The sequence below is a fragment of the Carcharhinus amblyrhynchos genome, chromosome X, assembly GCF_965287045.1.
Source record: "Carcharhinus amblyrhynchos chromosome X, sCarAmb.v2.hapA, whole genome shotgun sequence".
Lineage (NCBI taxonomy): Eukaryota > Metazoa > Chordata > Chondrichthyes > Carcharhiniformes > Carcharhinidae > Carcharhinus > Carcharhinus amblyrhynchos.
In genome coordinates this window covers 4,576,773-4,598,552 of record NC_137359.1, presented here as the reverse complement: position 1 = coordinate 4,598,552, position 21,780 = coordinate 4,576,773, and the positions used below count along the sequence as shown (strand labels likewise).

The 21,780-nt window shown below is 49.8% G+C and overlaps 1 protein-coding gene across 4 annotated transcripts in view; it reads left to right on the top strand.

Annotated features, from left to right (window-relative positions):
• LOC145361953 (zinc finger protein 148-like) overlaps positions 1 to 21,780 on the top strand; it is a 146,079-nt gene that overhangs the window by 74,550 nt on the left and 49,749 nt on the right. For all 4 annotated transcript variants that reach the window (XM_080217953.1, XM_080217950.1, XM_080217952.1 and 1 more), the window contains exon 4: positions 12,749 to 12,872. In XM_080217953.1, coding sequence (XP_080074079.1) covers positions 12,749 to 12,872 — 124 coding nt within the window. The remainder of the gene's footprint in view (positions 1 to 12,748; positions 12,873 to 21,780) is intronic.

Genomic DNA, 21,780 nt, shown 5'->3' with positions numbered 1-21,780 from the left:
ACTCTTCCCATATCCTCTGCAGCTTCACACAAGATCCTTTTTTCATCTCTGATCGGTCCCACTTTTTCCTGAACTATCCATTATCTACTGGGGAAACGTCTTTGGATTTTCCTTAATCTTGCTTGCTAATATTTTTCATGCTCTCTCTTCGCTTTTCTTATTTTTTTATGTGATCCCTGTACTTTCTATACTCCTCTGGGCTGTCTGCAGTGTTGAGATTTTTGTGACTATCGGAAGCTTTCTTTTTCTATTTAATCCTCCTCTGTATTTCTTCCAGAAAACTGTGGAGGTCTAGATTTGGCAGCACCGTTCTTATTAATCCAGAATCCTATCTTCTGTCTGACGAAGGGTCATTTGTAACGTAGGCTCTATTCTCTCTCTCCAGACACTGTCTGACCTGCTGAAATCCTCCAGCATTTTCTGTTTTTGTTGGTCTAGTTGTGGACAGATTACATGAATTTTTCACCCTTGGTGTCCTCACCAGTCGTAGTTTCAAATAGTGTGCCAGTGAGGTGTGTCCCTCACGGGTTCAGGACACACTGTTGTGCGAGGGTGAGTGAAGGTCCCCACTGAGTATCCCTCGCAGGTGAATCATAGAACCCTACAGTGCAGAAAGAGGCCCTTCGGCCCATCAAGTCTGCACTGAAACAATCCCACCCAGGTCCTACCCCCATATTATACCCACTAATCCCTCTAACCGATGCATCCCTAGACACTAAGGGGCAATTTCTTAGCATGGCCAATCAACCTAACCCGTGCGTTTTTGGACTGTGGGAGGAAACCGGAGCACCCGGAGGAAACCCACGCAGACACGAGAATGTGCAAACTCCACACAGACAGTGACCCGAGCCAGGAATCGAACCCAGGACCCTGGAACTGTGAAGCAGCAGTGCCAACCACTGTGCTCCCGTGCCACCCATCTGGTCTGGAGCTCTCTGCTGTGTGAGGGTGAAGGAAGATCCCCGCGCTCTCTTATATCGCTGTCCCGGCCAGTGTCCCTCCCACAGGTCCAGAACACACTGTGTGAGGGTGAGGGAAGGCCTCCACACTATCTTATGTCATTGTCCCAGTGATATAAGTACCGAGCGGATGGATCATTCACTCAGCACTTCCGGCTGAAGATTGTTGAGAATGCTTCAGCCTTATCTTTTTGCACTGGGCTCCTCCATTGTGGAGGATGGGGATATTTGTGGAGCCCCCTCCTCCAGTGAGTTGTTCAATTGTCCACCACCATTCACGACTGGATATGAAAGGACTGCAGAACTTAGTGTTGGTTGTGGAATCGCTTAGCTCTGTCTGTTTGCTGCTTGGAATGCACGCAACCCGTTATGGTAGCTTCACCAGGTCGACATCTCATTTCTGGGTATGCCTGGTGCTGCTCCTGGCATGCCCTCCTGCACTCTCCAGTGAGGTGGAGATGCCAGCTTTGGACTGGGGTAAACCGTAAGAAGTCTCACAACACCAGCTTAGTTGAACAGGTTTATTTGGTAGCAAACGCCACGAGCTTTCGGAGCGCTGCTCCTTTGTCAGGTAAATGGGAGTTCTGTTCACAAACAGGGCGCATAAAGACACAAACTCAATTTACAAAATAGGAATGCGAGTCTTTGCAGCAAATCAAGTGTTAAAGGTACAGACAACGTGAGGAAAGAGAGGGTTAAGTACAGGTTAGAGATGTGTATTGTCTCCAGACAGGACAGTGAGATGTTGCAAGCCCAGGCAAGTCATGGGGATTACAGATAGTGCGACATGAACCCAAGATCCCGGGTGAGACCGTCCTCATGTGTGCGGAACTTGGCTATCAGTCTCTGCTCAGCGACTCTGTGTTGTCACGTGTCGTGAAGGCCACCTTGGAGAACGTTTACCCGAAGATCAGAGGCCGAATGCCCGTGACCGCTGAAGTGTTCACCAACAGGAAGGGAACAGTCTTGCCTGGTGACTGTCGAGCGGTGTTCATTCATCCATTGTCGTAGCGTCTGCATGGTCTCCCCAATGTACCATGCCTCAGGTCATCCTTTCCTGCAGTGTATCAGGTAGACAACACTGGCCGAGTTGCAAGAGTATTTACCGTGTACCTGGTGGATGGTGTTCTCACGTGAGATGATGGAATCCGTGTCGATGAACAGGCACAACTTGCAGAGGTTGCTGTGGCAGGGTTTGTGTGGTGTTGTGGTCACTGTTCTCCTGAAGGCTGAGTAGTTTGCTGCAGACAATGGTCTGTTTGAGGTTGTGCGGTTGTTTGAAGGCAAGAAGTGGGGGTGTCGGGCTGGCCCTGACGAGATGCTCGTCTTCATCAGTGACATGTTGAAGGCTCCAGGGAAGAACTGGATGACGAAGGGTACTTTGTCCACCATGTCCCATGTTTACCTTCTGAGGAGGTCGGTGCGGTTTTTCACTGTGGCGTGTCGGAACTGTCGATCGATGAGTCGAGGCCATATCCTGTTCTTATGAGGGCATCTTTCAGCGTCTGGAGGTGTCTGCTGCGATCCTCATCATCTGAGCAGATCTTGTGTATTCGGCGGGCTTGTCCGTAGGGGATGGCTTCTTTAATGTGTTTAGGGTGGAAGCTGGAGAAGTGGAGCATCGTGCAGTTATCCGTGGGCTTGCGGTACAGTGAAGTGCTGAGGTGACCGTCCTTCATGGAGATGCGTGTGTCCAAGAATGTAGCCGATTTCGGAGAGTAGTTCATAGTGAGTCTGATGGCGGAATGGGTTGATGTCATCATTTAGTTGTTTGTGATTGTTCACCATGAGTTCAAAGGAAGAAAATGTCATCGATGTATCAGTGTATAGCATCGGCTGAAGATTCTGTGCAATGAAGAAGTCTTGTTCGAACCTGTGCATGAAGATGTTGGCATATTGAGGTGTGAATTTTGTCCCCATGGCTGTTCCGTGTGTCTGGATAAAGAACTGGTTGTTGAAGGTGAAGACATTGTGGTCCAGGATGAAGCGGATGAGTTGTAAAATTGCATCTGGAAACTGGCAGTTGTTTGCGCTGAGTACTGAGGCAGTTGCAGGAATGCCATCGGGGATGCTGGTGTAGAGTGCCGAGACATCCATTGTGACGAGGAGTGCTCCTGGTTCAACTGCTCCATGTGTGCTGGGTTTCTGTAGGAAGTCCGTAGTGTCGCGACAAAAGCTCGTGTTCTTTGTACAATGGACAGATGGATCTGCTCAGATGAGGAGGATTGCAACAGACACCTCCAGACGCTGAAAGATGCCATCATAAGAATAGGATGTGGCGCTCGACTCATCGATTGACAGTTCCAACGCGGCACAGTGAAAAACTGCACTGACTTCCTCAGAAGACAAACACAGGACATGATGGACAGAGTACTCTTCACCGTCCTTGTTCTGGAGCAGAGAAGAAGACGAACATCTCGCCAAGGCCATCCCGACACCCCCACTTCTTGCCTTCAAACAACCACACAACCTCAAACATACCATTGTCCGCAGCAAACTACCCAGCCTTCAGGAGAACAGTGACCACGACACCACACAACCCTGCCACAGCAACTTCTGCAAGACATGCCGGATCATCGACATGGATGCCATCATCTCACGTGAGAACACCATCCACCCAGGTACACAGCACATACTCTTGCAACTCGGCCAGTGTTGTCTACCTGATACACCGCAGGAAAGGATGTCCTGAGGCATGGTACACTGGGGAGACCATGCAGACGCTACGACAATGGATGAATGAACACCGCTCGACAATCACCAGGTAAGAGTATTCTCTTCCTGTTGGTAAATGCTTCAGCAGTCACGGGCATTCAGCCTCTGATCTTTGGGTAAGCGTTCTCCAAGGCGGTCTTCACGACACACGACAGCGCAGAGTCGCTGAGCAGAGACTGATGGCCAAGTTCCGCACACATGAGGATGGCCTCAACAGGGATCTTGGGTTCATGTCACACTGTAACCCCCATGACTTGCCTGGGCTTGCAAAATTTAACTAACTGTCCTGGCTGAAGATAATACGCATCTTTTTAACCTGTGCTTAACCCCCTCTCGACTCACACTTTTGTACTTTTAAGACTTGATTACCTGTAAAGACTCGCATTCCAACCATTATTTTGTAAATTGAGTTTGTGTCTTTTTATATGCCCTGTTTGTGAACTGAACTCCCACTCACCTGAAGGTGCAGCGCTCTGAAAGCTAGTGGCTTTTGCTACCAAATAAACCTGTTGGACTTTAACCTGGTGTTGTGAGACTTCTCTCCGTTGATCCCTTATCTTGGTGGTAATGGTAGAGTGGGGGATATGCTGGGCTGTGAGGTTACAGATTGTGCTGGAGTACAGTTTCGCTGCTGTTGATGGCCCACAAGCGCCTCATGGATGCCCAGTCTTGGGTTGTTAGATCTGAAGTCATTCCCATTGAGCACGGTGATAGTGCCACACAACACAACGAATGTTATTCTCAATGTGAAGACGGGACAAAGAATGTGCGGTGATCACTCTTACCGATACTGTCATGGACAGATGACTCTGTGGCAGGCAGCTTGGTGAGGATGAGGTTAGGTCTGTTTTTTTCCTCTTGGTTCCCCCACCACCTGTCGCAGTCCCAGTCTCATAGCGATGTCCTTTAGGACCTGACCAGCTCGGTCAGTGGTAGCACCACTGAGCTACTCTTGATGACGGACATTGAATTCCCCCACCCAGAGTACATTCTGTACCCTTGCCACCCTCGGTGCTTCCTCCAAGTGACGTTCAACATGGGGGGGAGTCCCAATTCGCCAGATCTACGCCGGGATGGTGATGGTGGTGTCTGGGCCGTTATCTGTAAGGTATGATTCAGTGAGGTGTATAATTATGTCAGGCTGTTGCTTGTCTAGTCTGTAGGGCAGCTCTCCCAGTTTTCACCAGTTTGTAAGAAGGCCTTTGTAGGATTGTTAGGGATGAGTTTTGGCATTGTCATTTCCAGCACCCAGGTCAATGCTGGCTGCTCTGGCCAATTTCATTCCTTTTTCTGACTTGGCAGCAATTTAGTACAACTGAGTAACTTTCTCAACCGTGAGTGGATGAGATTTCATGGTCACCGTCATCTTTTAATTCCAGATTTATGAATTAATTGAATTTGAACTCCATCTACTGCCGTACTGGGGTAATGTCCCCGGAACATTAGCTGGGCCTCTGCGTTATGAGTTCAGTGATATTACTGTTGTATCACTGTCTCCCCTAAGTTGGCACTCGTTGACTTGCAGTACCCTCGTTACTGAATCTCACTCCACCCGGTATCAAAACACAGCTCATTTCACTGAAGAGGAAAGGACCTGCCAACAGAGGAGTGCTACAAAGCAGCATTACTCAGCCTGCTTACTGATACTCAGAGCCAGCTAGCTACTGACCTCATCAGTCCAGATAGAGACAGAAGATTTGAATCCCAGATGCGAGGTGAGAGTGACTGCCCTTTACAGCCAGGTAGCATTTGACCAAATGTGGCACCAAGGAGCCTGAGAAAGCTGGAGTCAGTGGGAATCGGGGGGGAAAGCCCTCTGCTGGTTGGAGTCATCACAGTAAGCAGTGTCACAACACTAGGTTAAAGCCCAACAGGTTTATTTGGTAGCAAAAGCCGCGAGCTTTGAGCGCTGCTCCTTTGTCAGGTAAGTGGGAATTCTGTTGGAGTCATAACCAGCACAAAGGAGAATGGTGAAGGTCAATCGTCTCAGATCCAGGTCACCTCCCGCAGGAGTCCCTCAGGGTCAGTGTCCGAGGCCCAACCATCTTCAGCTGCTTCATCAATGACCTTCCCTCCATCATAACCTGGGATCTGGTTTCGATTCCCAGCTCGGGTCACTGTCTGTGTGGAGTTTGCACGTTCTCCTCGTGTCTGCGTGGGTTTCCTCCGGGTGCTCCGGTTTCCTCCCGCAGTCCAAAGATGTGTAGGTTAGGTTGATTGGCCGTGCTAAAAAAAATTGCCCCTTAGTGTCCTGGGATATGTAGGTTAGAGGGATTTAGTGGGTAAATGTGTAGGGATATTGGCATAGGGCCTGGGTGGGATTGTGGTTGGTTTGGACTCGGGCTGAAGGGCATTGTAAGGTTCTAGAAGGTCAGAAGTGGAGATGTTGGCCGATGATTGCACAATGTTCAGCACCATTAGCAACTCCTTAGATACTGAAACAGTCCATGTTCAAATGTAGTATAACGGACTCTCACTGAGGTGCCATCCCCCTGGCGCTGACCCTGGCTGGAGGTGGCTCCACCCCACCCCTGCTCAATAGACCCGAAGTTTTATATCTGAACAGTCACGGGCTGCAAATTTAGTTTTACCAAAATAATAAAATATTTATTAAACGTGGAAAGAGTGACTCGATTGACGTTAAAAGATTGGGCCCCTGGGCTGACGAATGGCAGATGGAGTTTTAATTTAGATAAACGCAAGGTGATGCATTTTGGCAGATGGAACCAGGGCAGGACTTACTCAGTTAATGGTAGGGCATTGGGGAGAGTTATAGAACAAAGAGGTCGAGGGGTACAGGATCATAGCTCCTTGAAAGTGGAGTCACAGGTGGACAGAGTGGTGAAGAAGGCAGTCGGCATGCTTGGTTTCATCGGTCAGAACATTGAATACAGGAGTTGGGACGTCTTGTTGAAGTTGTACAAGACATTGGTAAGGCCACACTTGGAATACTGTATACAGTTCTGGTCACCCTATTATAGAAAGAATATTATTAAACTAGAAAGAGTGCAGAAAAGATTTACTAGGATGCTACTGGGATTTGATGGTTTGCGTTATAAGGAGAGGCTGGATAGACTGGGACTTTTTTCTCTGGAGCGTAGGAGGCTGAGGGGTGATCTTATAGAGGTCTATAAAATAATGAGGGGCACAGATCAGCTAGATGGTCAATATCTTTTCCCAAAGGTAGGGGAGTCTAAAACTAGAGGGCATAGGTTTAAGGTGAGAGGGGAGAGATACAAAAGGGTTCAGAGGGGCAATTTTTTCACAGAGGGTGATGAGTGCCTGGAACAAGCTGCCAGAGGCAGTGGTAGAGGCGGGTACAATTTTGTGTTTTAAAAAGCGTTTAGACAGTTACATCATAGAATCCCTACAGTGCAGAAGGAGGCCATTTGGCCCATCACGTCTGCATCAACCACAATCCCACCTAGCCCCTATCCCTGTAACTCCTTGTATATAGCCTGATAGCCCCATTATCACTCAGGGGCAATTGAGGGATATGGGCCAAACACGGACAATTGGGACTCGCTTTGTTGTTTTAAAAGAAGAGGTGACATGGAGAAGTTGGGCTGAAGGGCCTGTTTCCATGCTGTAAACCTCTATGGTTCTATGATTATAATACAATACTTCACAGATTTTTAAGAATAGTGTCAGTGTCGAATACAACATAAGAAATAAGAGCGGGAGTGGGCCATCTAGCCCTTCGAGCCTGCCCCGCCATTCAATAAGATCATGGCTGATCTGAAATGGATCAGTTCCACTTTCCCGCTTTCTCCCCATAACCCTTAATTCCCCTGTCTGTCAAAAACCTATCTACCCGTGACTTAAATATATCTAGTGAAGTAGCCTCCACCACTTCAACAGGCAGAGAATTCCAGAGATTCACCACCCTTTGAGTGAAGAAGTTCCTCCTCAACTCTGATCTAAACTGCTCCCCCTTTATCTTGAGGCTGTGCCCTCTAGTCCTGCTATCCTTTCTAAATGGGAAGAATCTCTCTACCTCTACCCTATCCATTCCCTTCATTATCTTATATGTCTCTAAGATCCCCATTATACATCATACAGGAGTCAGGATGTTATGTTGCAGCTTTGTACAACTTTGGTTAGGCTGCACTTCAGAGGATTGTATTCAGTTGTGGTCACCACATTATAGGAAGGATGTGGAAGCTTTGGAGAGGGTGCAGAAGAGGTTTACCAAGATGCTGCCTGGGTTAGAAGGTATGAGCTATAAGGAGAGGCTGGATAGACTAGAGTTGTAAAAGTGATGTATTTCGGGAGATCAGGGAGGAGCTATACAATAAATGGCAGAACCATCAGGAGTATAGACGCACAGAGGGACCTGGGGGTGTAAGTCCACAGATCCCTAAAGATGGCAGCACAGGTGGAGAGGGTAGTGAAGAAGGCAAACAGCATGCTTGCCTTTACTGGACAGGGCATAGAATATAAAAGTTGGCATATGATGTTGCAGTTATATAAAACGTTGGTCAGGCCACATTTGGAATACTGTGTCCAGTTCTGGTCACCACACTACCAGAAGGATGTGGAGGCTTTGGAGAGAGTACAGAGGAGGTTTACCAGGACATTGCCTGGTATGGAGAGTCTTAGCTATGAGGAGAGATTGGGCAAACTGGGGTTGTTCTCCCTGGAAAGACAGAATGAGGGGAGACCTAATAGAGGTGTACAAAATTATGAAGGGCATAGATAGGGTGAACAGTAGGAAGCTTTTTCCCAGGTCGGAGGTGATGAACACAAGGGGTCACAGGTTCAAGATTAAGGGGGCAAGGTTCAACAGAGATATCAGAGGGACGTATTTCACACAGAGGATGGTGGGGGCCTGGAATGCGCTGCAGAGCAAGGTGGTTGAGGTGGATCGTTTAAGACTAGATAGCCACATGACCAGACTGGGAATAGAGGGATACAGACGAATGGTCTAGTTGGGTGCGTGAGCGGGGCAGGCTTGGAGGGCTGAAGGGCCTGTTCCTGTGCTGTACTGTTCTTTGTTTTCTCTGGAGTGGTTGAGAGGAGACCTGATAGAAATCTATAAAATGAGAGGCATAGATAGGGTTGACGGACAGAATCTTTGCCCCAGAGTTGAAATGCCCAATACTAGGGAGCGTACACTGAAGGGGAGAGGGGGAAAGTTCAAAGGAGATGTGAGGGGCACGTTTTTTACAGAGTGGTAGGTGTTTGGAACGCGCTGCCAGGGTTGGTGATGGAGGCAGATTGAATAGGGGCGTTTAAGGGGCTTTAGATAAGCACATGACTATGCAAGGAATAGAGAGATATGGAGCAAGGGCAAGCAGAAGGGATTAGTTTAATTTGGTGTCATGGTTAGCACAACATTGTGGGCCGAAGGACCTGTTCCTGTGCTGGACTGTTCTATATAACGTTACAGAATATATCTTGTACCACGTTGTTCTCAGTAAGTACACAGTCCCTATAAACCCAACAGCGCAACTGTGGTGAGGTGCACGTACTCTGGAACTGAGTGACAGATGTCACCCAATTCAACATCTGATGCTCATGGGAGACAGTTTGATCTTTTTGAATTCTTGATGGTGGGCCTCAATATGAGATGTTGGAACTGTTGGTTTTGTATATTGGCAGTTCATGGGAAGTGGTTTGGTTCACTCAAGTTTTGTACAGTGGAATGACTTGCTTTATCTAATGGAATAAATGGAAGTGAATTGGGAATGGCTGGGTCCGTTGGAATTCCACACTGTGGGAGTTGAGCCACAAGTTGTGATTTATACCTTCTGATGCCCTCCATCTGTGTGTTTCCAGCTTCTAGCTGTGGATGTCCAATCTCCCTCATCCTCCAAACCCCAGCAGGATGGTTTCCTTCCTTGAACAGACCTGGCCAATCCTCTTCTGCTGAGCTGAAATTATTCTCGCATTAAACAATTTCCCCTTGAATTACACTCACTTCTTCCAAATGAAAGTGGCTGTTCTGGGCACCTGCATGGGTCCTAGCTATGTCTATGTTTTTGTGGAATGTGTGGAACATTCCTTGGCTCTTTTCCCCTTATCCCTCTCCCCTCTTTTTTTTACATTGACTGTATTGATTGCCACAGCTACCAGGACTACGTTCCTGGGACGATTGTCTTCCAGCCTCTCTGTTCGATACGTTCTGACGATGCACCCTTCCGTACTCATGCTTCTGTATCCTTTTCAATAACTGAAGATGTCTCCCTGCAGGGGCCCTCGACCGGGTCCTTTTCTATTTCACGCTCTTTTCTCTCCCTTTCCCCTCCCTCCCTGAGCCCTTATAGGCTCCCCTTTCCTCACCTTCCATGTTCAGTGGCTCTTCCTCTGCCATTTCTGTACCTTAAGCATGATACCACCCCCAGACACATGTTCCCCCTCCCCTCATTCCGAGGGACTGCTCCCTCCGTGACGCCCTGGTCCATTCCTTGATTAATCCCAATCTCCCCTGTACTTCCTATGCCAGCTTTTCGTGCAAATACTGGAGATATACTGCCTGCCCCTTCACCTCCTCCCTTCTCGCAGTCTGAGGCCCCAAACGCTCCTTCCAAGGGAAGCAGTGATTCACTTGTAATTCTTCTCATTTAGTCTTCTGTACTCAGCGCTCGTGGTGCGGCCAAACACAGACTGTGTGACTGCTTTGCTTCTGTTCAGCTGACAAGTGTGACCTTGAGTTTCCACTCACCTGTCAGTTAAATTCTCCACTTTGCTCCCACTCTGGGCTTGGCCTGCTGCACTGCTCCAATGAAGCTCATCACAAATTCTGAGGAACAACAGGACTTCAACCCGGATAAATGTGTAGTGGTCCATTTTGGCAGGACCAATGGGATGAAGAAGTACAATACCAAGGGTAGGAGTCTTAGCAGTGTTAAGGAGCAGAAGGATCTTGGGGTCCGGGTCCATAGGACTCTTAAATCAGCCTCGTAGGTGGAGGATGTGGTCAAGAAGGCCTATGGTGTACTGGCCTTCATTAATCGAGGGATCGAGTTTAGGAGTCGGGAGGTAATGCTGCAACTTTATAAGACCCTTGTCAGACCCCACTTGGAGTACTGTGCGCAGTTCTGGTCACCTCACTACAGGAAGGATGTGGAAGCTATTGAGAGGGTGCAGAGGAGATTTACAAGGATGTTGCCTGGATTGGGAGGCATCCCTTATGAAGATAGGTTGAGGGAGCTAGGTCTCTTCTCCCTGGAGAGATGAAGGATGAGAGGCGACCTGATAGAGGTTTATAAAATGTTGAGAGGAATAGATAGGGTGGATTCTCAGAGGCTATTTCCCAGGGCTGAAATGGTCGCTATGAGAGGACACAGGTTTAAGCTGCTGGGAAGCAAGTACAGAGGAGATGTTAGGGGTAAGTTTTTCACTCAGAGGGTGGTGAGTGAATGGAATCGGCTGCCGTCAGTGGTGGTGGAGGTGAACTCGCTGGGGTCTTTTAAAAGACTTCTGGATGAGTATATGGGGTTTTATGGAATTGGGAGTTACAGATAGTTCTACGGCCTGGTAGGTATGGATGTGATGGGCGCAACTCGTGGGCCGAAGGGCCTGTTTGTGCTGTAGTGTTCTATGTTAACACCCCACCTTCTGATTCGACACTTTGTAGCCTTTCAGACTCAACATGGAGTTCAACAATTTCAGATGGTAATCCCAGCAGCCATTCTGTTTCCTGTTCCTGAGCTGGTTTTTGTTTTACTCTTTTTCCTGCTGTTTTGCTTTCAGATGTCTACGATCATTGTGCCATTCACACCTACGCTAGACAAATCTTTTGTTTCTTTACTTGTCCCATTACCACTCCTTTTGGCTGTGCACCACCAATGTTATAAATGAACCTCTCCTCAACTCGACCGTACCTCTGACCTCCCGCGCTCCTTTCAGTTGATCAGAACCAATTCAATTCCGGCCTTGGGTCACTGTCTGTGTGGAGTTTGCATGTTCTCCCCGTGTCTGGGTGGGTTTCCCCCGGGTGCTCCGGTTTCCTCCCACACTCCAACGATATGCAGGTTAAGTGGACTGACCAAGCTAAATTGCACCTTAGTGTCTAAAGATGCGAAGGTTAGGGAGATTAGTGGGGTAAATCATTGGGGTTATGGGGAACGGGTCTGGGTGGGATTGCCCCTTAGTGGCACGGGAATTACGTGGGGTTACAAGGAAAGGGCCTGGGTGGGATTGTTGACAGTGCAGACTTGGTGGGCTCAGTGACCTCCCTCTGTGCTGTAGAAATTCTTTGATTCTAACTTTCCCAAGTTCTGATGAACGGTTGACTGAATATTCTGAAACATTAACTCTGTTTCTCTCTCCACAGATGCTGCCAGACCTGCTGAGTTTTTCCAACATTTTCTCTTTTCATAACAATTTATTTGAAGTGCAGTTTCCGCTTCTGTTTAGTTTTTTTAAGGTGGCTTAAGAGGTGATCTTATCGAGGTCTATAAAATAATGAGGGACACAGATCAGCTAGATAGTCAATTTCTTTACCCAAAGGTAGGGGATTCTAAAACTAGAGGGCATAGGTTTAAAATGAGAGGGGAGAGATACAAAAGGGTGCAGAGGAATAAGATTTTGAGTGTCTGGGATGAGCTGCCAGAGATGATGATAAAGGTGGGTACAATTTTGTCTTTTAAAAAAACGTTTAGACAGTTATATGGGTAAGATGGGTATAGAGGGATATGGGCAAATGGGACTAGCTTAGCGGTTTAAAAAAAAAACCTGCATGGCATTGACAAGTTGGGCTGAAAGGCCAGTTTCCATGCTGTAACCCTCAATGACTCTATGATGCCCTAATCTGAATATTGATTAAAAATTAGGCTAAAAAGTGGCGAAAAACCTATATATCTGAATAAATGGTTGTACATGATGGATTATTCTGTCCTGAAATGTCTGTTTTATTCAATGAAAGTTTGTCCATTCTAAAAATGTCCTGTGACTATATTTTTGACGAGAGTCCCAGCTGAAATAGCCTGTGCCTATCAGAATGCGTCTGCTGACGATGTAATTCCCATTTTGTGTTTTTTTTTTCCTAGCAAGGATTTTCTGAGGGCTTGTCCAGTGTCTTGGCAGTAAGCATGTCGAGCATTGTGTGTGAATATTCTGCCTTTCAGATTTTGGTAGTCGGTGAAGATGGTTCCTTCCTGGTTAAGTCTCCCAAGACTCACGTCTGCGAGCAATGCAGCGCAGCCTTCCGGACTAACTACCACCTCCAGAGGCACATCCTCATCCACACAGGTAGAACGCAAGGGCCACGGTGTGTACAAAGCTCACAGTAAGATAAAGAATGTGTGCACTTTCAGAAGAAAATACCACTGCAGCCAAACTCTTGTTACAGATGCCAGAAGGTTATAAGGCCCTTGTTCTGTTTAATAAGAGCTCTTTTATTTATTTAAGATTTGAAAGGTTGTAAAATGTTTTTCTTCTGATCATAAAATGAGCGCGTGTTTAAATTTTCTTGCACCCTCTCTTTCGCGGTCCAATAAAGTCAGCAGGGGTTGTAGTTCTGCAAATACCTTATCCAATAGCCATCCTCCTTGTGTTAGCCGAGTGAATGTCACCAGATTATTTTTGCGTGGCAGACCCCGATCTGGCCTTTACTGGATCTCAAGGGGCCCTTTGGCTGTGACTGGAATCAGAAGAGTGGCTAATGATCCTTTCACCCAGGGACCACGGGGAGGGAGTTGTTGTGCTCCAACTGCTGTCCTTGCTGAGATCAGCAAACAGGACACAAGCCTGGGGAACCACATCTATACGTGGTGCTCTTACCAGTGATCCATCAGTGGAGATTTTATACTGCGTTCCTTCGAAAACAAGTGCGTGTTCTCCAATGTCATAAACATTGTAACATATCTGAACTGAAGTTTTGGGAAGTGGCTACATAAGTCTCCTTGTGTAAGTTGTGCCTTGATACAGGTTTCTGTGATCTGGGCTCCCACTTGCACACAGGTGTGATGGAAATTGTGTTGTGACTTTTACACTGACTTCTGCTCTCTGATTTGTAGGTGTAGACGTTCTAAATTCAAATTTCAAATGCATTTCCAAAAACAAACCCAGAAAATAAGCAGCTGACCATGCCTATTTTCTCCTCCCCTCTCCGACCATGCTGCCTCTTGTTGGAAGCTCGGTTCCGCAGATGTCAGCTACCGTTCAGTCTTCCGGTGTAAGTGCAGACGGGGAAATCTTTCCCATCCCGCCCGCCACAGGATTCGCAGCGGGAAGGTGGGGGAGGGGACGTGAACTATGAAAAGGCCCACTGACGTCGAGCGGGATTTTTCCGGTTTTGACGTGAGCGTGGTCGGAAAATCCCGCCTGCGTGTCAATGGACTGTTTGTTTGCTGGGGGGAGGGAGTTTTCAATGGGTGGGAATATCACAGCATTTTCAGCATGTCTCACTGGGCTGTGATCAGAGGAGGGAATCCTGACAGTTCTGCTCTTGCCTCCCCCTCCCCGACCCTGAGCTTGGGAACGCCACAGCTCCTACAGCTGGGAGGAGCCGGCTTCTCACAGACAGGAAGACTTGAACCTGGGACTTGCCACCTCTGTGTGAGCCAGTGATGCATTAAACAGAGAAGGTGCCAGTTGATCAGGTGGGCTGAATGGCCTTTTCCCGTTTCCACTTCTCTGGAACTGATGCTGTTTTTCAATGAAACTCTGAATGAGTAAGTTCTTTTGAATGATATTCATGTGTGGCGTCAGAGTACTGAGCACGGTGAGCACTGAGTACCGAGCATTGTGTAACTCCTTTCTTCCCATTTAGATGGTAAGGTTTTCAGTAGTAGTTTTTGTGGCACGGTAGCACAGTGGGTTAGCACTGCTGCTTCACAGCTCCAGGGTCCTGGGTTCGATTCCCGGCTCAGGTCACTGTCTGTGTGGAGTTTGCACATTCTCCTCGTGTCTGCGTGGGTTTCCTCCGGGTGCTCCAGTTTCCTCCCACAGTCCAAAGATGTGCGAGTTAGGTTGATTGGCCATGCTAAGAAATTGTCCCTCAGTGTCTAGGGGATGCAGAGGTTAGAGGGATTAGTGGATATAATATGTAGGGATATGGGGGATAGGGCCTGGGTGGGATTGTGTTCGGTGCAGACTCGATGGGCCGAAGGGCTTCTTTCTGCACTGTAGGGTTCTATGGTTCTATGATCATATGATTTTTATCCCTAATCTGCTGGCATCAGATTCATTCCTTACTATATATAAGCAACATATAATAAATTGGAGCTAACTGTTTTTCTCACTCTGCAACATGGCAAAAATAAGCCCCAAACTAAGTGCTGTTGTGAGCAGGCAAAGAAATGTCAGTGTTCCAAATAATTTGTACGTTGGTCCTGTTGTAACAAGGGCTGACTGTAAACCGGATTCATTTTGATCCTCTTGTTTCTTTGCAGTAACTTTGCGCCTGAATGTTTTGTAGGGGGTGGATTAAGCTGTGACTAATTCCTTGCATTGATGTGTGCTTGATTGAGAAAGGTGCCAGTTTGTTTTTGCAAGAAATGGAAATACGAGGCACATGCAGGATAGTAAGCTAACAGGTACCATCGTCCTGTCGTTACTTATGATGCGTGTGCAGAGTTTTATCATCAAATTGGCGTAATCTTTCAATAATACTGAACTACCTCAGGTAAACATACACATACCAAACACCAGACCGATTCCTGGAATAGCAGGACTGACCTATGAAGAGAGACTGGATCGACTGGGCTTGTACTCACTGGAATTGGGAAGAATGAGAGGCGATCTCAGACAAATATTTCAAATCCTGATGGGACTGGCTAGATGCAAGAAGAATGTTCCCAATATTGGGGCAGTCCAGAACTAGGGGTCACAGCCTAGGGAGAAGGGGGTAAGCCATTCAGGACTGAGGTGAGGAAGACCTCCTTCACTCAGAGTTGTGAACCTGTGGAATTGTCTCCCACAGAAAGCTGTTGGGATCAGTTCGCTAGATATATTCCAGAGGGAGCTGCACGTGGCCCTTGCTGCTAAAGGGATCAAGGAGTCTGGAGAGAAAGCGAGAGTGGGATACTGAAAGCACGTGATCATATTGAAAGGTGGTGCAGGCTCGAAGGGCCAAATGGCCTCCTCCTGAACCTATTGTCTGTGTTTCTCAGACAGAATGTGAAAAGTAACAATGAAAAGATTAGAAGCCAATAGAGCCTTGGGCAGAAATGGAAATGATCAGTGCTGAAGAGTGAAGTTTGCCGACGGCGCTACAACGATTAAGGATGGTTCTCGCGAGGTACCACTTCCACAACCTTTTGTAAAACACGTGACTTCATTTGTCCCTCTCTCAAACGTTGAACATAACACACAGTCTTCACCAAACCACAGTTCGAGCACCATGTTAAACGTCAGTGATTGTTGTTTTGATTGTTCTTGTGGACAACACCACATCTACTGCTACTTGCCCTCAGGCCATTATGAATCAACTGTGTCGCGGAGCTGGGTGCTTTGTAAGCATTAATTTATCCAGAAAGCAAAGGAGATGCTGCTAGTAACCGGTGAGTGTTTTTTGGCTTTCAGCTAGGAAACTGCAACTCCCCCTTTATTAAGTTAGTAACAAATCAAGTAAATAAGGTTAGATGGACATGGCAGGACAGATGGTTTGCCATAACTGAAACATACAAGTTGGAGGAGAGCACCGCGATACCAATAACCCTATCGAGAGTGAATATCTGCACCTTGAGTAATTTCAGCTCAGAATTGCTACACTGGAGTTGAGCTGTCGACATTGTGGAGCATCAGGGAGGGAGGGAATTACCTGGATACGGTTCCAGGAGGCAGTCATATCCATTACGTTAAGCAGAACCTTACAGCTGGGCAATAATCAAGAAGAGGAGGGCATGTGAATCAGAGCCACTTCAGATCAGCCATGATCTTATTGAATGGCGGGGCAGGCTCGAAGGGCTAGATGGCCTACTCCTGCTCCTATTTCTTATGTACATCTTTGACTATACGCTTATACACGATGTAGTGATGGAGGAGCCTCAGCCCTAGACTTTGACCAACAGGAATGTGTGGATGAGAACAAGGACTTGCAGCAAGGGTGAGCCGACTGGCCAAAGCGCCCTAATACAGGAAGCCAGAAGTGAAGAGAATCAGAATGAACGCAGTAATGACAGGCGGCAGTATAGTCAGAGGGAGAGATATCAGGTGGGATTTTCCAGCTTCCCCAGCAGAGGGCAGCGTGGCACATGGAAGAGAGACTCTTCCCGCTCAGAAAGGACAGTAGGACTAGGGGGCACAGCCTCAAGATAAAGGGGGGGCGGTTCAGAACGGAGTTGAGGAGGAACTTCTTCACTCAAAGGGTGGTGAATCTCTGGAATTCTCTGCCCGTTGAAGTGGTGGAGGCTGCCTCGCTAAATATTTTTAAGACGCGGGTTGATGGGTTTCTGACAGACAGGGGAATTAAGGGTTATGGGGAGAGGGCGGGAATGTGGAACTGAGCCACGACAGATCAGCCATGATCTTATTGAATGGCGGGGCAGGCTCGAAGGGCTAGATGGCCGACTCCTGCTCCTATTTCTTATGTTCTTATGGAAACAGAAAATTCATATGGCGGCACAGTGATGCTGCGGTTAACACTGCTGCCTCAGCGCCAGGGATCTGGGTTTGATCCCCGGCTCGGGTCGCTGTCTGTGTGGAGTCTGCACATTCTCCTCGTGTCTGCATGACTTTCCTCCGGGTGCTTCGGATGCCTCCCACAGTCCAAAGATGTGCGGGTTCGGGTGCATTGGCTGTGCTAAATTCTCCCTCGGTGTATCCAAACAGGTGCCAGAGTGTGGCGACGAAGGGACTTGCACAGTAACTTCATTGCGGTGTTAATGTAAGCCTACTAAATAAACTTTGAAAATTCACTCTTCCATCAGTTTGCAGCGTTCCACTCTGGCCTTTCGAGGTGGGTCGGGTTGCCTGCTGCACTGTCGGGAAATGCATTTGTATGCTTTTGCAACTCAGGAATTACCACTAAAAATCCACCTCTCCAGAATGGTCTTCCAAATCTAATGGCAACACCAGCGAATGAGACCAGTGTGAGCCACGGGCACATATACCTCACATACACCTGGCAAACTGCACTTCCTTCACTTCAAGGTTCATGCGCAAAGTGTTTTAGCTACCTTTCACTGTGACCTGCGTGCAGCTGCTCTAACTCTGTGCCAAGGTTGCTGAGCAAGACCTGTGGAAAGGGAATGGAATGGGCATACTTGAGGGGGGGTGCCATGGAGGAAATGTGGGGTTGGGGATGGAGGGGGGGTGCCCAAAAGACATTATAGGCAGGTGAAAGGGTTGGAAGGCATGCTTGACCAAAGGGGGAGGGGAGGGTGAGAGAGACAGGGCCAGGGTAGGAGCTGAAAAGTATTCACTTCCTTGACGGGGTTGAGTGGAGTCTGGAGCAGAAGGGGTGGAGGGAGAGACACATGGCTGGACGGGCAGGAGGGCATGGTGGTGTGGCGGCAAAAGATGATGAAGGGGATGGATAGGGTAGAGGTGGAGAGGTTCTTCCTGCTTAGAAAGGACAGTAGGACTAGGGGGCACAGCCTCAAGATAAAGGGGGGGCGGTTTAGAACGGAGTTGAGGAGGAACTTCTTCACTCAAAGGGTGGTGAATCTCTGGAATTCTCTGCCCGTTGAAGTGGTGGAGGCTGCCTCGCTAAATATATTTAAGTCACGGGTAGGTAGGTTTCTGATAGACAGGGGAATTAAGGGGAGAAAGTGGGAAAGTGGAACTGATCCACTTCAGATCAGCCATGATCTTATTGAATGGCGGGGCAGGCTCGAAGGGCCAGATGGCCCACTCCTGCTCCTATTTCTTATGTTCTTATGTTCTTAAAAGTCTAAGGTGGGACGGTGCGCACCATGTAGTCAGGGTCAGATAGAGGCAGTCCTGGGACGGTGCGCACCGTACACTCAGGGACAGATAGAGGCAGTCCCGGGACAGTGCGCACCGTGCACTCAGGGACAGATAGGGACAGTCCCGGGACGGTGCGCACCGTGCAGTCAGGGACAGTCCCGGGACAGTGCGCACCGTGCAGTCAGGGTCAGATAGAGACAGTCCCGGGACGGTGCGCACCGTGCACTCAGGGACAGATAGAGACAGTCCCGGGACGGTGCGCACCGTACACTCAGGGTCAGATAGAGACAGTCCCGGGACGGTGCGCACCGTGCACTCAGGGACAGATAGAGACAGTCCCGGGACGGTGCGCACCGTACACTCAGGGTCAGATAGAGACAGTCCCGGGACAGTGCGCACCGTGCACTCAGGGACAGTCCCGGGACGGTGCGCACCGTGCACTCAGGGACAGATAGGGACAGTCCCGGGACGGTGCGCACCGTGCACTCAGGGACAGATAGGGACAGTCCCGGGACGGTGCGCACCGTGCACTCAGGGACAGATAGAGACAGTCCCGGGACGGTGCGCACCGTGCACTCAGGGACAGATAGAGGCAGTCCCGGGACGGTGCGCACCGTGCACTCAGGGACAGATAGAGGCAGTCCCGGGACGGTGCGCACCGTGCACTCAGGGACAGATAGAGGCAGTCCCGGGACGGTGCGCACCGTGCACTCAGGGACAGATAGAGACAGTCCCGGGACGGTGCGCACCGTGCACTCAGGGACAGATAGAGGCAGTCCCGGGACGGTGCGCACCGTGCACTCAGGGACAGATAGAGGCAGTCCCGGGACGGTGCGCACCGTGCACTCAGGGACAGATAGAGGCAGTCCCGGGACGGTGCGCACCGTGCACTCAGGGTCAGATAGGGACAGTCCTGGGACGGTGCGCACCGTGCAGTCAGGGTCAGATAGAGACAGTCCCGGGACGGTGCGCACCGTGCACTCAGGGACAGTCCCGGGACAGTGCGCACCGTGCAGTCAGGGTCAGATAGAGACAGTCCCGGGACGGTGCGCACCGTGCACTCAGGGACAGTCCCGGGACGGTGCGCACCGTGCAGTCAGGGTCAGATAGAGACAGTCCCGGGACGGTGCGCACCGTGCACTCAGGGACAGATAGAGACAGTCCCGGGACGGTGTGCACCGTGCACTCAGGGACAGATAGGGACAGTCCCGGGACGGTGCGCACCGTGCAGTCAGGGTCAGATAGAGGCAGTCCCGGGACGGTGCGCACCGTGCACTCAGGGACAGATAGGGACAGTCCCGGGACGGTGCGCACCGTGCACTCAGGGACAGATAGAGGCAGTCCCGGGACGGTGCGCACCGTGCAGTCAGGGTCAGATAGAGGCAGTCCCGGGACAGTGCGCACCGTGCAGTCAGGGACAGATAGGGACAGTCCCGGGACGGTGCGCACCGTGCAGTCAGGGACAGATAGGGACAGTCCCGGGATGGTGCGCACCGTGCACTCAGGGACAGATAGAGACAGTCCCGGGACGGTGCGCACCGTGCACTCAGGGACAGATAGAGACAGTCCCGGGACGGTGCGCACCGTGCACTCAGGGACAGATAGAGACAGTCCCGGGACGGTGCGCACCGTGCACTTAGGGACAGATAGAGGCAGTCCCGGGACGGTGCGCACCGTGCACTCAGGGTCAGATAGAGACAGTCCCGGGACGGTGCGCACCGTGCACTCAGGGTCAGATAGAGACAGTCCCGGGACGGTGCGCACCGTGCACTCAGGGACAGATAGAGGCAGTCCCGGGACGGTGCGCACCGTGCACTCAGGGACAGATAGAGACAGTCCCGGGACGGTGCGCACCGTACACTCAGGGACAGATAGAGGCAGTCCCGGGACGGTGCGCACCGTGCACTCAGGGACAGATAGGGACAGTCCCGGGACGGTGCGCACCGTGCACTCAGGGACAGATAGGGACAGTCCCGGGACGGTGCGCACCGTGCACTCAGGGACAGATAGAGGCAGTCCCGGGACGGTGCGCACCGTGCACTCAGGGACAGATAGAGGCAGTCCCGGGACGGTGCGCACCGTGCAGTCAGGGACAGATAGAGACAGTCCCGGGACGGTGCGCACCGTGCACTCAGGGACAGATAGAGGCAGTGTTGGTTTAGGGGTGCATCATGCTATGTAGCTTTTTTGGCATGCATGCCCTGTTTACAATCCACCTTTTCAGTCATGCGCAAGGTGTGCAGGCCACTGTCTGTCTTTACACATTGTGACATGGACATCACTGGCTGGCCAGCATTTATTGCCCATCCCTCGTTTCCCGAGAGCTGTTGAGAGTGAACCACATTGCTGTGGCCCTGGAGTCACATGTAGGCCAGACCAGGTAAGGATGGCAGATTTCCTTCCCTAAAGGACATTAGTGAAGCTGATGGGTTTTTCCCACAACTGGCAATGGTTTCTTGGTTATCAGTAGATTCTTAATTCCAGGTTTTTTTTTAATTGAATTCAAATTCCACCACCTACTGTGGTGGGATTCGAACCCAGGATCCCAGAACGTTAGCCAAGCTTCTGGATTAATAGCCCGGCAATAATACCACTGGGCCATCGTCTCATTCGTCTCTCGTTCCTGTCCGGTGGGGGGGAAGAGAGAGGGGTTGGTGGATTGATACTGGGCCACACTTGACAGGGGCTCATTCAGTGAAGGCATTTGCCTGTAAATAGGGGACTGTTAATTAAAAGCAAAGTACTTGGTGTGATGGTGGGTGTGGAGGGCAGAGCGTGGTTTGGTTTGGTCGGTCACTAGGCTCTTAGTGTGGAGGGGGTGAGTCTGACACGGGAGGTCAGGAAACCTGCACGGTGGTTCAGAGAACAGGACAGGATTATTGGCCGTATTTCCAATGGGCACCTGGGTTGAGGGAAGGGGAAGGCATTCAAGTGATTGGAGAGAAGGAAACGTGCACACGCTCTTACTGGTCCTTAGGATGGACTTGGCCGATTGCTGGCGGAGGGCTGTGTGGGGGTTGTCGGGGCCGGGGGGGGGTTGTTAGTTGTGCTGGTAAGGTTGGAATAAAGGAGCAGCAGCATTTTGACAGTTGTGACTGAGCCTGTTCGTGCCCAGCTGTACTGATTCAGGTCCATCTCCCCGCTTTGTGAATGTTGCTGTTGTGCTTGGCGTGTGGTGGACAGGTTGGGGGAGTAGTGCAGAAGGCAGACAGCAGGCAAAAATCACGCCTCAAGGGACGTGGGCCAGCGGGGCCTCGTGATGCTGAGACGGAGAGATCAGTTTGATAGAGGTGTGTGGAAGACA